Raw genomic sequence first — 18,721 nt, forward strand, 5'->3', positions numbered from 1 at the left:
CTGGACAGCTTAGCTCATAAAAGTGATCATGGCTACCAACTTCTTTTGTAGTCATATTATAAGTCATATTTTGATGTAATTGAATAATACATAGTTTTGAAAACAGGGAGATAATGGAGATTCGTTTAGAGAAAAGTAAACCATGTCAATGCAAATATTTGCCAAATGATCTCATGCCACAGCACTAAACATGATTTATTTTATAGGCTGCAGAGATTTAGGTAGGACTCACAATGTTGTTGTTAAATTATTTACAGATCTTAATTTTGGTGTAATCCAGTAGCCTAAATAAAGTATGGCAACACCTAATGTAAAACGAGGAAAAACAATGCATATTTTCCTTCACTGAACCATGATTAAAATCCGATTGTTTGACTAATTTGACTGTCAACATGTGTTCAAAATACATTTGTAGTGGGCTAGGCCTTAGGCTATAAATTCTGAAAGCAACTGATAAAATACTTTAATTGATTATGCTAGTGACGGTCTGACAAGTTCAATGAACGATTAAATAAACAACATGCAGGAGGCATGCAACGGTTTTAGAGTTTGGATAGCAAATTGGACAAATTGACCCTAACACGGATGGGTGTGTTGATTGTTGCCTGTGTAGCTGAATACACGTAAAGTGTCGGGTAAATATCGCCTTCTAGTGGCCAGAATTTTAACTTCACATTTTGGATTAACAATACACTCCGCAAATTACACTGTCCTTTTTTATAATTGCTGGGCGGAGAAAAGCCTATGCTTCTATATATTACTCAGAGCTACAATGATACTAATTTGAAATAAATAATTATAACAATAGTATATACTGTAGGCTATATGGTGGTGTGGCAATTGGTTAAAAATAAATACAAAATGGGTGATATATATTTTTTAAATATATTTTAGATTGAATTAATGAAGTAGTCATGTACAGCAGGAATCCCAAACATTCAGGGTATTTACAATGTGCATACAATTATTAAATAGCAAACACGTGACATGCAAGCTTCTAACCTCCAATGAAAAGAGGTATGTAAATAAGCTCCACAGTAGGAAGTGCTATGGGTGCATACGCGTCTCTTATTACTAGCAACAGTAAATGCTGTCAGTAGTAAACAGTATATTGACCATAGCAAACTTTCATTGCCTTCGTCGGATAGTTCGGACTTAAAGATCAAGAAGACCGACTCCAATACCTTCAAAGCAAACAAAATGGTATGTTGTGCGTGCCTGCTGCTGTCTGCCTGTTTTTGCGAATCAATTGTTAATGCGTACTGACATGATTGACTTGAAAGAGGGCGGGCTACTTTATCAGTGTCTTTGTACAATTATACATTCTAATAGACCTGGATGTTCACAAATATACTGCCTTGTAGTCCAGACAAAGTGTACACGGCAGAATAACATAATTTGATGCGTTCCTACTGCCCCTCAAAAGATAAATTGTAGTCGCACTTAATATACTGTCGTCTCGCGCGTTTCGTTTGGGAAAGGCTACAGAGTGCGTTATGTTCTGCTCATCAATTATTTGAACATTTAGGTAGAAGTCTTAACAATAATGTTGGCCCTACCTTGAAAATGATCATGTCAACACATTGTTGTGGACATTCAGTTTATCTATGTATTTAATATGGTAACTTTGTTTTGTTTTTTATCCAGCACTGACCCAATTTTAGCTATCAAACTGTCCCTGTAACAACACTATAACAACGAGTGAAAGTCTAGGTGGGTAAAGTCGTTAACACTTTGAAATAACCTCTCACAACACGACTGCTGCTTTCTCAATTTAGACTTTGTTGGTGTCACAGTACCTTAAAGATTATTTTGGCAGACGTTTAGATCATATTCTTCAGTGAAGTTCTGTTGTATTACCATACCATTCTTCCATTGCACCAATGTGTCATGTGTTGGTTAAAGGTTTGTTCGTTGTGTCTAAACATTGTGTTTAAACATAGGTCTTCTCCATGTCAACCATGAATGCCCTCGGTGAGGGCGATGTCCAAACCATTGCCCCTGAGATGCCTGCCATGTTTGATGGCATGAAGCTGGCAGCTGTAGCCACCGTGCTCTATATCATAGTGCGCTGTCTGAACCTAAAAAGCCCCACTGCACCCCCGGACGTCACCTACCAAGATACCCCCCTCAATCGCTTTGTGATCAAGTTCTGCCCCATACTGTCCAAAGAGTGAGTGAAGCCTCCTGTCAGGTGGTGTCTGCTGTTGCCTCATGTCAAATGTAGACATAATGAGAAAGGGCATACAAACAGGCACAGAACCAGCATCTGAAAATCAGACATGCCGTATTCTTAGAATTGTCAGTCTATAGTGTGCCTCCGACACACACAAAATGCACCAACATTTTTCAGACACATTTAGCACGATGCAAAGGTAACTTTAACACGGCATATGTTTACAACTGTCAGTCCACACTCCTGTTATGTAACTCTGTTCCGTCACTCAGTGACTGTAATTCAGGCTCTAGGATCAATCAAGCCTAATAGATCCCACTAGCAGCTGTATATTATCATGAGAGTTACAGAAAGCCCCTCACATGCAAAGCCATGATGTTTACTCTTTTCTTTTTTGGTAGTACTTTGTTTGGAGAATCAATCAGTAGATAGATCGTCAAATGCGCTGTAAATACACAAAATGTAAATTACTATTCACCAACCCTAACCATTTGTTTTATATCAGCAGAGCTGCAGTTGAAATTATGCAAATAGTTTATTGATGGTATGAGCGTCTACAGATGGTCTACAGGGTACTCTCAAATTAAAGTGTAACCCCTATATGCAGCAACGTTTGACAGCAATTCATATAGGTCTACTAACACTACCCGGGTACATATTTGTTAGTAGATGAGTCAGCAGTAGGTAGATCATTTAGTTGAAATTATCCCTTCTCAAGTCTTGGTAGGTAGTGCAGCAGTATACTAATGCAGTGAGCCCTAAGGACTGGTCTCTCAGAAGGTCTTAGAGTTGGATAGCGTCACCTGGGAAAAAGACATTGTTATGTAAAATACGTGTTATGTGTTATGTATGGCTTGGGTGTTCTGTCCCGGTCTGTGTGTTTTCTTGTATGTGTATTCTGTCACAGTCTTTTCATCTTTTTAGTGTTTGTGTTGTGTTTTCTCCACAGATACATTCCACCGTTGCTGTGGGGGAAAAGTGGGCACCTCCAGACCGCCCTGTATGGAAAGATGGGGCGTGTCAGCGCCCCCACCCCCTTTGGGGTCCGCAAGTACCTCCCCATGCAGGATGGGGCCACGGCCACTTTTGACCTCTTTGAACCACAGGGGGACCACCAAACCGGAGGTGAGATAAGGGTCCACTTTGTTTTGGACATTGTAGGCAACAACAGACATGGCGTAAGCCCATAATAAAGTTTATTTTGCAACATGTTTTGAAATCAGAAGTTCCAAATTGATATTCTGTGTATCCACATGTTTTATTTTTAACTTGGCAAAATATTCCTGTCTTTTTTTGACATGCAACTGCAAGAAATGTTGCAATGGCATTTCCAAGTACAGAGAGTCATACATAGACTGTCAGCAAACCCCAATGTGGTCCTGCCCAGGATTTAGCACTAGTGCTGTATTGTAAGCAATCACATAGACACATATGTAAGATTGATGTAAAACCCAACTTCCATCTACCACCTTAACAAGGGTTTGTTTAGATCCTAGTTTCTGCTCAAGCACGTTTATTTTTCCAAGAGTTGGAGATGGGATGAGAACACCAGTATCTTAGTCCCTGGAGTGAAAAACGGCATGCATTCTCACTCCCTATCGACTTAGCACACACCACAGTGATCCCCCAATGGTGTATGTGTGCACATTTTATTGTCTTGTGTAGATGACATTACCATGGTGATCTGCCCGGGGATCGGTAACCATAGCGAGAAGCACTATATCCGGACCTTTGTGGACCACTCCCAGAAGCAAGGCTACAGGTGTGCTGTGCTCAACCATCTAGGGGCCCTGCCCAACATAGAGCTCACATCCCCTCGCATGTTCACCTACGGTAAGACTTAGCATAGAAGTGTCTTTCTATGTTGGTGATACCTGAATGGTCATTCCACCAGCATTTGCATGGTATAATTTTAATTGAATTGTTTTTTTTTGCTACCAGCATAATTTATGTATTGATAATAATTGAATGATGGAATGTTGAGAAATGCAGATACACTATCAATTTAATAATAATAATTCATAATAAAAACTGGCCTTTTGAGTGAGACTGGTCACTTTAATCAGTGACAGATCAAGAGGCTATTAGCATGTCAGTGGATGCTTCTAGAATGATTATTTCAAATTGTCAGGTCAATCTGTCTTATTTACATTTAGTCATTTTTTTAGCATTTATTTACTCCCTCAAGTCACTTGGTCTCCATTGACAAAGTGTAATCTTTCTATATTTTCACTGTCACATGTCCTGTTTGGTCCTGGTGTGTCTCCTCCCTCCACAAAGGCTGCACCTGGGAGTTTGCTGCCATGGTGGGCTATATTCGGAAGGCCTTTGCCCAGACCATGCTGGTGGTGGTGGGTTTCAGCCTCGGGGGCAACATCGTATGCAAGTTTCTTGGAGAGAGCCAAGCCAACCAGGAGAAAGTAATATGCTGTATCAGCATCTGCCAAGGGTACAGCGCACTCAGGTGACTAGAGCAGGGGGTCTTTCCCCGTCTTCCTCATACCAAATATTTTTTTACTCTTCACGGGACCTGTAGCATTATACAAAGCTTTATTTGATAGCAATAATTGTCAGGTTAATCCTTGATTTTGTAACGTGTGACTTTCAACTTTCTGTCTTTCTTTTGATGTTTACATAGAAAATTCATTATCCTTCTAAAACTGTCTTGGTTGTTGTCTGAACACAGCTTAAGAAGTCGCTTTAGCCATCGTTTTACCATTAGGTTTGAAAAAGAATATATGTCTCATCAGCAGCATTTTAGTTGGGGTATGTAGTTTGGAAGGATAAATTATAATTAACATATAGCTGGATTGCTATGACTGTGAACAGTAAGGTCTCTGTGATGTGTGAGTGTCTCGCTATTTGTGTTCATGTGTACTTAAGCCAGTCAGCCAGTCTGTTAGTCTCGTGGCTCCTCTCTTTGTTCATCCTAATATGTAGGCCACGGCCCACCCCACTGATGCTCTCCTGGCTATGCAGCACCAACAACAGCATCTGTTACATCTTGTTCGGTGCACCGCCAATACATGTGACTGGAGCACTGACGCTTTTAGGATAACAAAAAGCTTAATACACACCCCTTTGTTCACCATAACTATTTTAGACACAGTCAGTGTCCAAGTATGCTGTGTAATTATGCTAAAGTAAGTAGGTACAGTGCTGTAAAAGCTGTAAAAGTCATAACATCCTTAGTTGATCATACAAAACAGGGTAGTGGTTTATACTGCACTTACAGTGTGCACCATCTTGAACAGCTAGCCATGTTTACTTCTTCTATACAATCTAATTTAGCACAACTGCTCCATTTTGGGCTGACTGTGTGTCTGTGTTTACAGGGCTCAGGAGACTTTCCTACAGTGGGACCAGTGCCGAAGGATCTACAACTTTCTTATGGCCGACAACATGAAGAAGATTATCCTGTCACACAGGTACCAATGGAAAGGCAACAGCTGACCTTCAGAATTCATTTGATTTTTTACTTAGTACGTAAAAGCTGCAATGAACAACTGGGAAATGATATTAATACTAAATTGTTTTTATTCACATAAGGCGGAGTCTATTTGGGTCCAACTCAACCAAGATTGAGGAAGCAGATTTGAGCAAACTGTATACTGCCACCTCCATTATGCAGATTGATGACAACATCATGAGGTAAGGGAGATTTGTATTGTGGCAGTCATTTTGAAGCTATTCCCTATAATTAGGTTTTGTAGCTACTTACTGATTTTCCTGATTGATTTAATTGTGTTTGGTAGGAAATTCCATGGCCATGACTCGTTAAAAGAGTACTACGAGAAGGAGAGCTGCGTGCAGTACATCTACAATGTGAGTGAACACTGGTTGCTCCACAACCTTCATCTTAGAATGTCAATGATGCTAATACTGATGATGGTGGTTCTATTCCAGGTCAATGTGCCTCTCCTATTGGTCAACTCTTCAGATGACCCCCTGGTCCATCCATCACTGTTGACTATCCCACGCACACTTGCAGGTATTTTTCTTATAAATTATTAAACCAATTGTTGACTTTTCTCTACATGAACCCAAGTAAACATGATCTGCTACTTTTCCTTCCACTGGGGAAATTCGAACTTATGTAACACATACTTAGTCAACATAGCTGTTGCCAAGATCCTGATGTACTGTGTTGCAGTTTGAAAGGCATTAGCTCATGAATGTCTGTATGTATCTAGTAAACATGAGTTCACACAGTCTGCCTGTTTTCAGTTTCTCCCTCTCAGACACACATACACACTCTTAAGTGTTGTTAATGTCTTGTCTGAGATCTCTCAACTGTGACTCCCTACCCAGACAGTCTTGGTAAATTTTTTAGAGCCATGCGATCCCCTCTGGTGTGGGATTATTTATAGGTGTGTGTGTGTGTGTGAGTGGGAAACTCTTTTGTGAAACTATGTGACTGTGTGTGTGTACCATTTAACATTTATCCCTGATGCCCCCTACTGCCAGAATGCCCTGGGTCACTAGCCTCAGTGTGTAAATCACCAGTAGTAGGACAAGGGCTAGTTTCTAGGGTAAAGGTCCTGGTGACTCATCTAAACTATAGGTGATGTTGATGCACTGAAGTCCCCGTAGGATATAAGTGAAGCTAGTCTAACCACCATTGCAGCTTAAATAGCAGTTAACAGTTAACATGGCTAGAAGTGCTTTGCATTTTCAGTGGGTACAATAAATCTTTCTGTATGGAGATTCATTAGAATAGGTTTATGTTTTTGAATATAATATAATGAATGTAAACGATCTAAGTAAATATAGTTGAAAAGATGTATTCACCTCTGTTTGTGTTAGCGGATAAGGGACAGGGAGGGAGGGAGCAAAAGGTTGGAGGGAAAGGGGAGGGAATGGGAGGGGGTAAAGGATAGAATTACGGAAATGGAACTGAGGATGGGATCATCTTTCTGGGAGGAAACCATAGGTCTTGCCTCTACTCTCACTTTGGATCTAGAACTGGAACTAACTGACTACTGTTACTGCTGGAATCGATTGCCTCACTCATTACCCTATATCGAGGAAGTACTGTTATCTAACATTGTCATTTGAGGAAACCTGTTTGAACCTATGATTGATGGATAATATCTACAAAATATCCCTGGGGATTATCCACAACATTTACATTTGACATGCATACAAATACAAATTACAAATAGTACATAAAGAAAGCAGAAAATCAAGAGTCAGAATTGCGTAGTGCAGTATTTCAGTGGTCAGAGCCAAGAAAAGGTCTGTATTTACCTGGCACAGTGCAAAGCAACTAGACCTTGGGTACTCAGCACTGTGCGAGATCCTTCTACCTTTGAAGCACGGAAATAGAATCGAGGACCCTTCTGTCACTGTGCATGGGTCACGAAACAACTCAATGTCACAGAGCGAAGCATTCGAGATGGTGCGTATGATTAAATAATGTCCTGGAGGTATGCGGGCCTGTTGGCTGAGCATAGGCAAAGGTCAAAGTTTTGTGCTTGATCCTCACTGCAACCCGTAGCCAATAGAACAACCACAGCAGGGAAGATGAATGTGAGTACTTGAAATATTAGGTCAACGGCTAATTCTTTTTTTTCTTTCTTTCTTTCTTTCCCACCCCTTCCCCCCCCCCCCTCTCTTTCCAGAAAAGAAGCAGAATGTGATATTCGCACTGACACAGCACGGTGGTCACCTCGGCTTCTTTGAGGGAGCAGTGCTGTTCCCCCAGCCCCTCACCTGGATGGACAAGGTCATTGTGAGCTACGCAAACTCCATCTGCCAGTGGGAGAAGAACAAGCCAGTCTGCCAGAGGACACAGCGTGGGAGACAGTTGCACTCCTGCCATCCCCAGACCCTGGGCAAAACCTAAACCCTCACAGGCAGTGTTCAAGCACTAACACACTAACCCATAGATAAGCAATGATATGCTACCTACTCTCCCTTTCTCCTAACCCTCTAACCCCATCCATGTTTTTACAAAACTGTTTTTTACCAAGTCACTCTTTAACTTTTACCATTTCAAAGGAATTAACATGTGAGAAGGGACACGTACAGGAACAGGTAAAGGAAATGCGTAACTTCAAGCTCTGTGGCCCCAAGGGCTTATCAGTAAAGTTACGATGCCTCTATTCAGAGGCTTAAAGCCAAAGCCTTATCAAGGAGCTGGGGCCTTGACGGCCCAAATGGACCCCACTGGTAAACCACTATAGGACGCCACTGTTGCCGAGCCAAGGAGGTCCACCTGTCACCAATGTTACATATGGTGCTTACAGAAAGGGAGAGGGAAAAAATTGTAATCTTTTCGGGTGCTGTTTGGGAGTTAAATTGGAACTTTTAACTTTAAATAAGAAAGGGGGATATTTGAAGTGCTGAAAGGTTTCTTGAAGGAACTGTGTGACTAGACACTTTCAAGGGCCAGAGTCAGGGTTGAGCATGTACACAGCTGGACCAGTCAAACACTACTGTTGCATTAGTCCTCATTTACCTGTACTGTACTAAGTAGAAGTACATCCTCCACTGCCTGGCAATAGGTCCTATACTTTCTCTAAAGGAGGAGAAGGGTCATTGGGTGGATAGTTATAATTTCAGTCCCTTTACTTAGTTTTTCACCCATGCCTTAGCTCCTCCATAAAAATTCATTTTTGTTGGTGTATTTCTGTATGATCTTCCTTCAGTATGGCAGTTAAGACTTGGTTTTAAAAGGGACAAACAGTGTATTTTCCTTTTAGACTAAGTTTGAAATTGAATTTTTCACAATGTGAGAACTTAGTCTAATCTCAATAATGTACTAACTGCGTGGTGTGGCAACAACAAACTCTGTGTTCAGACTGTGACGTTTGGACCCGTCTATGCTGCTGAGGTACAGTTCTAAACATAACTTTCCATATAAGACACAATGTAAGTTATGACTTGGTATTCTTCCTTGGGGATGAACCCCTATGTTTTTAGTTTTTAATTTCTCACAATTTCTGCTCACTTATTAATTTACTTACGGTTACCTCTTATTTTTGTTAAGACGATTTGTTATAAATGTGACCCAAAAATATTTTTCTGTAATCACTGTGGATTTGTGTTTGTTCTCTGACAGCTGTACACCCTTTTTCTTTATGCAGCTGTAATCTTTTGCAGTCTATGGTGGACAATGGACCATAAATTCTCTATGTTGTCATGGCAATATTAAAGGCAGGGTAGGTAATGTCTTTGAGAAGCACTATTTGTCATATTTGGTGAAATAAACTTCACATCCTGATATCTATCTATAAATCAAATGCTCTGACAGTAAATAAATCTGATATCTGTGCCCGTCACAGGACTGTAATAAACACAACCAATCATTGTGTTCGTACTGAATACAATGATTGGACAGGCTACTTGCCTGTTTACCTACTTGTCCTCCCAGCAGTAGTCAGGCAGCACATGTGTTTTGGGGGAGTGGCTTTGAGGGGAGGTGTTGGGATATTTTGGGTTGGATACTTTCAAACTCAAGTCATAATAGCTAGTTTCTCAAACCTTGCCCTGCCTTTATATGAGATGTAGACTTCCTACTTCCTAATAGACCTTAACGGCAACTTGATAGCTGCCGTTTTTTCCCTCTGGAACTCCTCCCATGTTCTGCCTTTACTCTCTTCGGTTTACAGTGACATGTTTTACGAACTGTCAATATCCGTTGCGATAACATAGAATCGTAACAACACTGTGCTGTACTCCTTTCAATCATGTGCACTGGTTAAAAAAATATGTAATGCAATGCATTTTTTGGTAATATTAAAAACAGTTTGAACTTGTGTCCTTTAATAAAAGATTTTCATGTACAGATGCAACTACTGTGGTTATTGTATAGATCAATGGGCTGTCCATCTCTTCTGTTTTTTTCTTCTTCTAAAGAATTAATGCTGGCTGTCAGACATGAAGAAGAAATGCACGTTAACTCTGGAACAGTATCAAACCTGGGAGCATGTACAGGCATGTGGCTTCATAACCAGTACCACGGTCACATTTTTGTGTATCTACATATGTACTCATCAAAGGACTACCTTAAATACCTCACAAACCAGTTTGAGGAAACTGTCATTTAAACTTAAAGATAAGCAAGACTCATCTTTATATACACTTTATTGTACAGTTTTTCAGAAGTGTCATTGTTAAGCCCCTGCACCAAATTAGGATTTATTTTTGTCCGTCATATACATTTCCAAATGAAACCAAAAGAATAGACTAGACAGGCACTTGTTGGATTTGAGGCTTACCTAAGGATGGGGGCCTACTGAAAAATAAGGTTTATCATAAATACTAGGGCCTGCTGATTTTGTGTGGGTCAAATAAAGGACATAACAAAAGCACAGAAAAAGGCAATCTTTTCTGAACAACATAGTGTGAATTTGATTGTAGAGGGCCTCAAAATAATGATAACAGCCCACAAGGCAAAGCTAATGCTACAATGGTTTCTGTGCTGTTGAAAGGGTTTTGTTGGCCATTGACATTGAAATCAACAAGGCAATAAGCACCCATAACAATATTTTATACATAACTTGTTCTAAAGCCACTCTGCTAGATTGAAGTTCAGTTTGTTGCTCCAATTGTGCAAGTGTGTAAGAAGGTCTCATCCCGGTTCAGAGCGGTTGCGGGGGGTTTGATGTTCAGTCAAACAGCTTTGCTGCTGTGGCCTTGCCATCATACTTGGAGCCCTTGCCGTCAAACTCAGAGGGCAGGATGTCGGCATCAAACTCCTTGTAGTAGTTGTCCAGCTCATCTCCATGAACAAACACCTAGTGAGTCAGACCATCGATAAACCATATATAACAGGTGAAGCCTCACACAAATGATTATCATAATTGTTAGACCATTCGCTATTTTGTCACTTTATGCTCGTCTGTATAGTTAACTGAAAGTATGTTTGCCCTAATATACATCTTTAGCTTTTTCTGTTCCCTCTATACTCACTCTCTCCAGCAGCTTGCCCTTCATGAGGGGCTTGACCACATTGTAGGTGGTAGTGAAGTACCAGGGCTGGTGGATGAAGTGCACGGCCTTGAAGCGGGCAGGAAAGGAGTCCTGCAATACGAGATAGAACGGGTATGGAGAAGATTTGTCTTGTTTTGTATTTACTGTATAATGTCTGTTTCCCATATAACTGGCAATGTGGTTTGTTACCTGCAACATGTCCACCATCTTCTTAAGCTCAGTGGGTTTGATGCCAGAGGCTTGCTGCATGGTGAAGCCCTTGAAGTTCTCAATGATGCAGAAGCCATTGATCTGAGTCTCTTCATTCTCCAGAAGCTTCTCCAGGATTACACAGTAGGCACGCAGAATCTGACACACAAAACAAGAGACATATGTTACTTAAGTGAAAGGCTTCAAATAACATTGTAAATTAATAATAGTGCTGTTATTGACCATCATCACTGGTAACAAGTTAAATCATTTGATACTATCTGCCTGAACAAGAAGGTGTATAGTGAGATAAGCCGTCCCCCAAAATCAAGGTAGTTTTTTTTCTTCTTTTTAAACCATGTTTTTATATAAGAAAGATCAGACAGTCCAGAACCATTCATTTAGCTACAGTGTCTTGATTACTGTTTTCTTATGAGAATCAATCAAATCTGTGTCGTTTGTTTCACCTCATCAAAGGTGATCTCCTCGTAGTCCCAGTTTTCGATGTTGAAGAGAAGCACCACGCGGCCGTACTTGTCCCTGCTGGACAGGATGCCTGGGTAGCCAGCCTCAATGGTGCTTCGCACCGCCTCGGGGGTCAGGTTCTCAAACAGCTCAGGGTAGTCCTTCCTAAAGCGCACATAACCTGAACACAAAAGAAGTCTTATTATATCTTGTGGTTTTTCGTCTGGTGAAACACCTTTGTCGAGGTAGGAATTATCGCCTATTGTTCTACAGAATGCATAGGACATTTACAATCGGAACAACTGATCCCAAAGTAAGTGAAATGTGCTGGAAACAAAGCTTGTGTTAGACAAGTCCAAGCAGGGACCCACCCTTCATGAGGTCAAAGGCTCTGGGCACGTCATATTTCCTGGCACGGATGAAGCGCACCAGTGTAGAGTCGGGCTTCTCCCCAAAGGTGTCCTGCACCCCCTTGGCCAACTCGTCTCCTGCATCCGCCTTCTCCTTGATTATGGCCCGCAGCTCCTTGGCTGCTGACACTCGCTTCTCATCTGTCTCGTTCAGCTCATCTTTGGCCTGGAAGGAGAGGGGGAAGGTGACCACACACATGCACAAACCCACAACAGTTGGAGTTTATTTATGCAAAGAAAAATGCAACACAACACTGATCTAGAAGGGAAGATATTGGTCTAATAGAATTTAGGTTCAAGGGAAGTGAGAGGTGTGTGGGCCTGTTTGGCGTCTGTGAGAAAGAGGGAGAAAGAGAACTACAGATCACCTTCTGCATGGTGTGGTCAGGAAGCTTAGCACACGGTCCGAACACAGGGCCATGATCCTTGACCGTAAGGCGCTCCAGCTTGGCCCTGAGGGCCTGCTCCTCCTCCGACACCATACGGAATGTTCCAGTCTACAGAAAGAAAAAAGGGAGGGGGGGGGGGGGGGGGCACGGTGTTGAGACATAATCATGCTCTGCCCCGAACCTCAGCCTCACAAGACTAAGACTAACTAAAGGACCAATATCAGACGAGGTTCAAAAAACGTCTAATCCGCAACATGCACACCCTCCTCATCTCCCCCAAATATGCGACTAACGTCTGTGAGGGTTGCCTAAATCAATGGGGCCTCAGTGCTAGCATTAGCAGCTAATCTGCTTCACATGAGCACAGCATAAAGCTAGTATAACCCCGAGATTACAGGGCTAAAGGGCTGTCCTGTTGACAACATCCAGTGATACCACGGTTTAAGGGGGAGTGAGACATTCTTCTGAGACCCTATTGTCCGTGTGCCATGTGATATGCCATGATGTCGTGTCACATTGGGAAGGAGTTTATCTTTAGGTGTAACCGGTGGGCGTTACATAATTGTCATCCGTACCTGTCGTCCATGGAGTACATTATAAACCTCCATCTCATTGGACGATATAATCAATAAACAATAGTCATTGTCACTCAGCTCCTCATTTTCTAAATAATCTCTGTATTTTCTGATTTAAGTAATGGTAAAATTGGACAAAGTGATTTCTAAGATTAAACACCACAAAAACAATATCTGGCACAGAGTTAGCAAACTGAAAAAGGTACTGAAATGTACTCACAACGACAGCCATTTCTTCTGGTATTCAAAGCAACCTTGGACACACTGGGAATGTAGAAAATAAATGTAATATTCAGATGGAATTACTTTTCGAAAATAAGATGAAGATAGAGAACTGAAGATACCGTTCACCCTTTGTGTTCTAGTTCAAACGACCCTCCAGCAAATGATCATGGGTGCATTAAGATGTTTTGTTTAGCTTTCTCTTCTTATTAAACTACAGGATTAGCCTATTTTGAAAACTTAAGACTTATTAGTCTACTGACACACATTTGCTCACTATCCTGCTAAGGTTTTGTGTTCCATGTGCAAATACAACTTTCTCAGTAACTAATAAACCAATCGACCCAAGAAGAAAAAGAGTGTACTTAGATCAATATTAAATGTATTACCTGAGAGCTTAATACATTTTCCTTAAATGTATCTTTATCTACACAATTGGAAGTGAACTTAAAATTTCAGAAACTCTACCCATGACATAGAAAACAGATACGGAAAATCAATTGTGGGGAGGAAGCAGATTGGTTAGCATTCTACCAATACTGCTCCTGAGCTGAGAGAAAACAAGAACATTTAGACATTCCATTCGAAATTCAATTTCCATTAGCCAAAGATATAACATTTGAATTGCTAAACTAGGCAATGCTTGTAAACTAGGCTCATTCAGAAATGAATCCCCATAACTATGTTTAATAAATTATTATTATCAACCATCAATCTCACTGAAATACAAAGCAAAAGTTATTGTTACTACATTCAAAAGTTACAACATTCTACTGTGCATTACTTTTCATAAACATTAACACTACAAAAGTCAGCTGGACCCAGCTGACTTTTGAAGGAGAGGAGGAAAAGGAGTAGGTCAAGTTGGACCCTTACCTGGAGCTGAGAGGCCCTGGGCACTGCAGAGAGTCACAGGAGTCTGTGGGGAGCTGCATGGAGGGGCCACAGGATTTGTAGTGCCTGGGCTTATTACGTCACTCCGGATTAAGCCCCTCCAATTTTTCTAATAATCAGCATAATAGGTAAGAAGCGAGAAAGAAGGAAGGGGAGGTAATAGGGATGCTCAACCAGTGGGGAAGAGGTTGTTGTAAAATAGGAGTGGGCAAAGGGGAAACGGGGTGGAGCTTTGTGGGTGTGAGGGGAGGAGGAGTCTGTTGTAATCAAATGGGTTACACTTTTAGGTGAGAGGTGCTTTAAGGGCACATGGGAGGAGTCAAATAAATTCCAAGGCTTTAGGCAAGTGAAAAGTAGCTATTGTTAGTCTCTGTGCAACTTGAACGCAGTAGCAGGTTTACAATAAAATAATGAGAAAGGGAGGAAGGTGCCAATTTGCCCCTCGTCCCCCCATGTATTTACTGTTAGTTGATCCTTGATCCAAAACTCTTTTTTTTATAAAGAAGATCCCTTTTCGAGATTTAATTTCTTAAACATAAGTGGCTCTAGCGTCATTCATGCACATTTGTCACTGATGCAATGGGGAATGGAGCAGAAATAATCTGTTAAACCAGCCCTGATCCGCTCACAGGGGGACTGGCAGTATAACTCACCCGGCTTGACGACACAATGCCAGGCTCTGTACTGCTAAAGGTAGGCCATGAGCCACAGGGCCAAATCAAAGCTTTGGGTGACTGTGTAAAAAAATACTTTTTTTCAGAGAGAGAAAAGTTTAAACATATTACCGCCAAGACACTGGAGCTACCAAAATGACAGTTCACTCTATGAGCAACCATCTCTTTGCAACATCAGAAGTACAAGGATAAGTCCAGGTTCTAATCCATGATCAATTGTCATTAACCAAGGGGCATTTTTCACTTACCCAGAGCAAGTTGGGGCCTTTTCAGTGACAAATACCTAAATGAAATCAGTAGCCAATGACAATGCTTTAAATGCATAATTTATTGTAATCAAATTAGGGCACTGTCATCTTTACAGTAGAGAAGCATACAATGTTTACATGTCAGTTTCTGTAACAATCTGTTGCTGTTAAACATTTAATAAAACATGACTTGTCAACTAAAACCTCAAAAAGTTCCATAAATAAACCCTTATAAAGGGAGGTAACATTGTGAGGTCATTGTGTGTGTTTAGTCAGGTATTTGACAGAGCACTATTCATGACCAAAGTTAAGTTTTTTGTAGGAAAAAAAACCTCATCATGTTTGATATCATGGCCAAATCATGATGAAACCACTTCTAAATGAAACTGCATTGCAAACAGCCATTAAAACACACAACATAGTATGCAGTTTTTTTGTTTTTAACTAGTTACGACAACAGTAACAGACTTAAAACCCATTTAATTCCAAAAACTACACTTTTTCAAATGTATTTCAGTAAAACACTTTTACCAGATTACCTGTCCCACACGTCATCTCAGCTAGATACAAGGCCGGGCATTGTTTTTGGTTCACAATGACTCACTTCAAGAACAAATGTTGTCAAATCAATCGTACTAATCTACTAATGTATGTGGGATACTGAGTAAAGTTTTTTATTGAATGAGACCATAACTTGCCATAAAGGGCAGCAGTAGTAGGATTGCCACATAATAAAATGCTAGAACTGTGGTTTAAATATGTTTGTCTGAGATTTCCACACTGTCAGACCGGAGAAGGACACCATTCAATTACAACTCATCCATCTGTGTAAATTAGGTGTTCCATTTACTTGCATTTCTCCAATCCTCAAGGTCACACCAAAATCTTTCTAATGTTACCCCTCCCACTCCTCTCACTGGCTATCCTCAACCAGGTTCTCTGGCCAGTATTGGTCCTGCATGTATTGGCTGGAGTTTGCAGGGTCAAGGGGGCCAGAGGGACCCTTGTCCATTAACTTGTCTGGAAAGTTCTGTTCCCAGTCCTTCTCCACTAGCTTGTACAGGTCCAGGGCTGCCCGGGCATCCTCCACCGAGCAGTGGCCCCTCCTACCCACCTGCACAGGAAGAACATTTAGCTTTTGTCAAAGAGTTAACTGACATCCAACATGTATTATTGAGCCACAATAATGACACCCATACACACTGGCAAAAGAGATCAAGGTTCTTGCATAAAAGCTTTACAGCAGAAGTCCACTAGATCTGGTCACAGTCAAAGCTAAATTCAACAGTCACACCTGACTCTTAGAGCATTCAGCTAATATGTCTATGATTCCAAAAGCTGAACCCCAAAATGGCCACTTTTGAACTTTAAAATATGACCAGGTTACGATATGAGTGGGCCTCACCTGGATTTCTCTGTCTAGTAGCTTATTGGCCAGAATTTTTAATGAGATGCAGTGTCTGACGGGGTAACCAGCCAATTGCCTGAGCAGGCGCGTACTGCTAGTGTCCCTCTTCATGTGACATGGATGGTTGAAGTCCAGGGCCTGGAAGTCATTATTGAGAGCATGGCCAACTACGACTTTCCCCTGTATTATCTCAAGTATCTGGAAAAAGGAGAGGTATGTTAGTATACTACTACTTCAGACACTCTACATCTTGTGTGTGAATGTCTGTGTGTCTGGAAGAGGCTTAAGAGTGTACAGTTGGGGGTTGAAGAAGTTTGACCATCAGGCCTGAGGAGTAGCCTAATGGCAAGGGACTTGGCCTATTCCCTTACCTCTGCCCTTGCCTCAGAGAAGGGTAAGGCATTTTGGAGGTGGTGCTTCCGGATACCACTCCAGCGAGTCCTGTAGTCGGTCACTGGCTGGCATGGGCGGATATACTTGTCGTAAATGACGTTGCCATGATAATCCAAGAGGCTGCAGCGAGCCAGTTCACTACAGCGTCCACCCGGCCCGGTGCCCACCATTTCGCAGTCCATGGCAACCACCATGCCCTGGCACAAGCTGTTGTAGGGTGAGCTGCGTCCGCTTGCCGGAGGGCTAGCCTCGGACGAGAACCCACTGTCCACCTCCCAACACTCTCCGAGAGCTGCAGGCAAATGCCTTTTATTTAAAGTGTGCTGCTGGTTTGGTACTTGGGTATGCCTCAAACCAGACGTCAGGGAAACCTTTACAGGAGATGATAATGGCAGTACAAAATTAGATTCATGCATCCATGAATCTTCGGAGTTCAAAGTAGATGTTTCAGTTTCTTGTTTTAGATTATCTGTGTGCTCTGAACACAACTTTTTCTTTTTCACTGCTCTAGCAATGTCCAGCTTTTCTTCGTCGTGTTCTATTTTCCTTCTTTTCAAATTCGTTATTTTATTTTTCCTTTGCAGTCTCTTCCTTGCTTTGGAATTCTCCACAGCATGTAGTAGCATGGTTTTACTGGCAAAATGTCTTTCGTTGATAAGTCCCCATGAAGAATTGTTATGGGGTTTTCTCCCATTAGAAATTCCTGCTTCAGACATTGCACTGGCCATGCAATGTTGGTGTCACATCTGCATAAACACAGGGCAAAGGTTGAACATTATACTTTTATAATAAACATTTAAAAGACAATGAGCTGTCGATGTCTCAAACCACAGTTCAAGTTTATTTGCCATTTGTAACAGCAGGTACTTTTCCATTCGTGGGTCACATTCCTTTAAAATATCTTTCTTTTTTATTGATAATATAGGTGTCCATGACTGGAAAAAGTGTAGCACACCACACTATAACTACCCAATAACAAGCAACTAGCAATAACAGTTGCGTTATTAACTAGCCAGTAACTATAACTCACGATTATTTTGTACAGAGCCAAGAGTTAAAAAAAATACTGATTTAACGAGTCAAGCCGATGTCTGTTAGCCTTTTGCTATGCTAGCTGGATATCTTACACACTTAGGGCTACTGATTATTCCACGTCAATTCGATACATGCTTTGAGCTGCTTAACTAGAACAATGTCGCTGCAAACGTATTGTATCACTCGTATATACATTAAAATCATAATATTATAAAAAGCTGGTTACCTTTGTCGACACGTGTACTCGAGCCAGAAATCGAGTTTCCTACTTCCTACCACAGACCGTATGCTTCCGACAGGTTCAGAAAACATCGTTATGATTGGTCCCCTCACTTCCTCGTTGACGACTGTTCATACAGTCTATAAGCCATTGTGGCCGTTGATGCCATCCACAGGAGTAACCTGCCCACTACAATCAAAACCAGTTAAAAGATTCAGCTTGACCTTCAAAATCTCTATAATACAGTTGTGCTGTATGTGGTAAAAACCAATGTGCAAAATATGTCTGTCTATACAGGCCTACATCTACACATGTACACTAACAATGTACATATGGAAATTCTTAGGTCATAACGAATTATGATTGGTCAAAACACCATACCATACAATAGTCAACATTTGATTTTAAATTGTGCAATTCGTCATTAACACAAGTTGTTTATCAAAGATAATGAACAGGAAAGTACAAAACACATCCCACTGA

At 41.2% G+C, this 18,721-nt stretch overlaps 3 protein-coding genes across 5 annotated transcripts; 1 reads left to right on the plus strand and 2 right to left on the minus strand.

Annotated features, from left to right (window-relative positions):
- Positions 1–1,066: 1,066 nt before the first annotated feature.
- On the plus strand, positions 1,067–9,966 carry LOC136942430 (monoacylglycerol lipase ABHD2-like). Of its 3 annotated transcripts, XM_067235333.1 has the most exons (11): positions 1,067–1,203; positions 1,648–1,713; positions 1,944–2,173; positions 3,126–3,301; positions 3,842–4,009; positions 4,457–4,640; positions 5,512–5,604; positions 5,726–5,827; positions 5,932–6,001; positions 6,083–6,167; positions 7,801–9,966. In XM_067235333.1, the coding sequence occupies exons 3-11, from the start codon at positions 1,953–1,955 to the stop codon at positions 8,022–8,024; spliced, it is 1,323 nt and encodes a 440-aa protein (XP_067091434.1). In that variant the 5' UTR covers positions 1,067–1,203; positions 1,648–1,713; positions 1,944–1,952; the 3' UTR covers positions 8,025–9,966. The 3 variants fall into 3 exon arrangements, with proteins under 3 accessions (XP_067091434.1, XP_067091435.1, XP_067091436.1); XM_067235334.1 differs by lacking the exon at positions 1,944–2,173; XM_067235335.1 differs by lacking the exons at positions 1,648–1,713; positions 1,944–2,173 and having other exon boundaries at positions 1,086–1,203.
- A 314-nt stretch (positions 9,967–10,280) lies between these two features.
- On the minus strand, positions 10,281–14,280 carry rlbp1b (retinaldehyde binding protein 1b). Its single transcript, XM_067235305.1, has 8 exons — positions 14,243–14,280; positions 13,365–13,408; positions 12,549–12,677; positions 12,142–12,346; positions 11,773–11,951; positions 11,306–11,464; positions 11,096–11,206; positions 10,281–10,920 (listed from the first exon to the last, which is right to left on the minus strand). The coding sequence occupies exons 2-8, from the start codon at positions 13,374–13,376 to the stop codon at positions 10,792–10,794; spliced, it is 924 nt and encodes a 307-aa protein (XP_067091406.1). The 5' UTR covers positions 13,377–13,408; positions 14,243–14,280; the 3' UTR covers positions 10,281–10,791.
- Positions 14,281–15,243: 963 nt separating this feature from the next.
- Positions 15,244–18,313, minus strand: isg20 (interferon stimulated exonuclease gene). The gene is made up of 4 exons (XM_067234778.1): positions 18,245–18,313; positions 16,962–17,729; positions 16,588–16,788; positions 15,244–16,296 (listed from the first exon to the last, which is right to left on the minus strand). Exons 2-4 carry the CDS (start codon positions 17,709–17,711, stop codon positions 16,096–16,098), a joined length of 1,152 nt encoding a protein of 383 aa, XP_067090879.1. The 5' UTR covers positions 17,712–17,729; positions 18,245–18,313; the 3' UTR covers positions 15,244–16,095.
- Positions 18,314–18,721: the final 408 nt, after the last annotated feature.

The sequence above is a fragment of the Osmerus mordax genome, chromosome 4 (assembly GCF_038355195.1).
Source record: "Osmerus mordax isolate fOsmMor3 chromosome 4, fOsmMor3.pri, whole genome shotgun sequence".
Taxonomy (NCBI): domain Eukaryota; kingdom Metazoa; phylum Chordata; class Actinopteri; order Osmeriformes; family Osmeridae; genus Osmerus; species Osmerus mordax.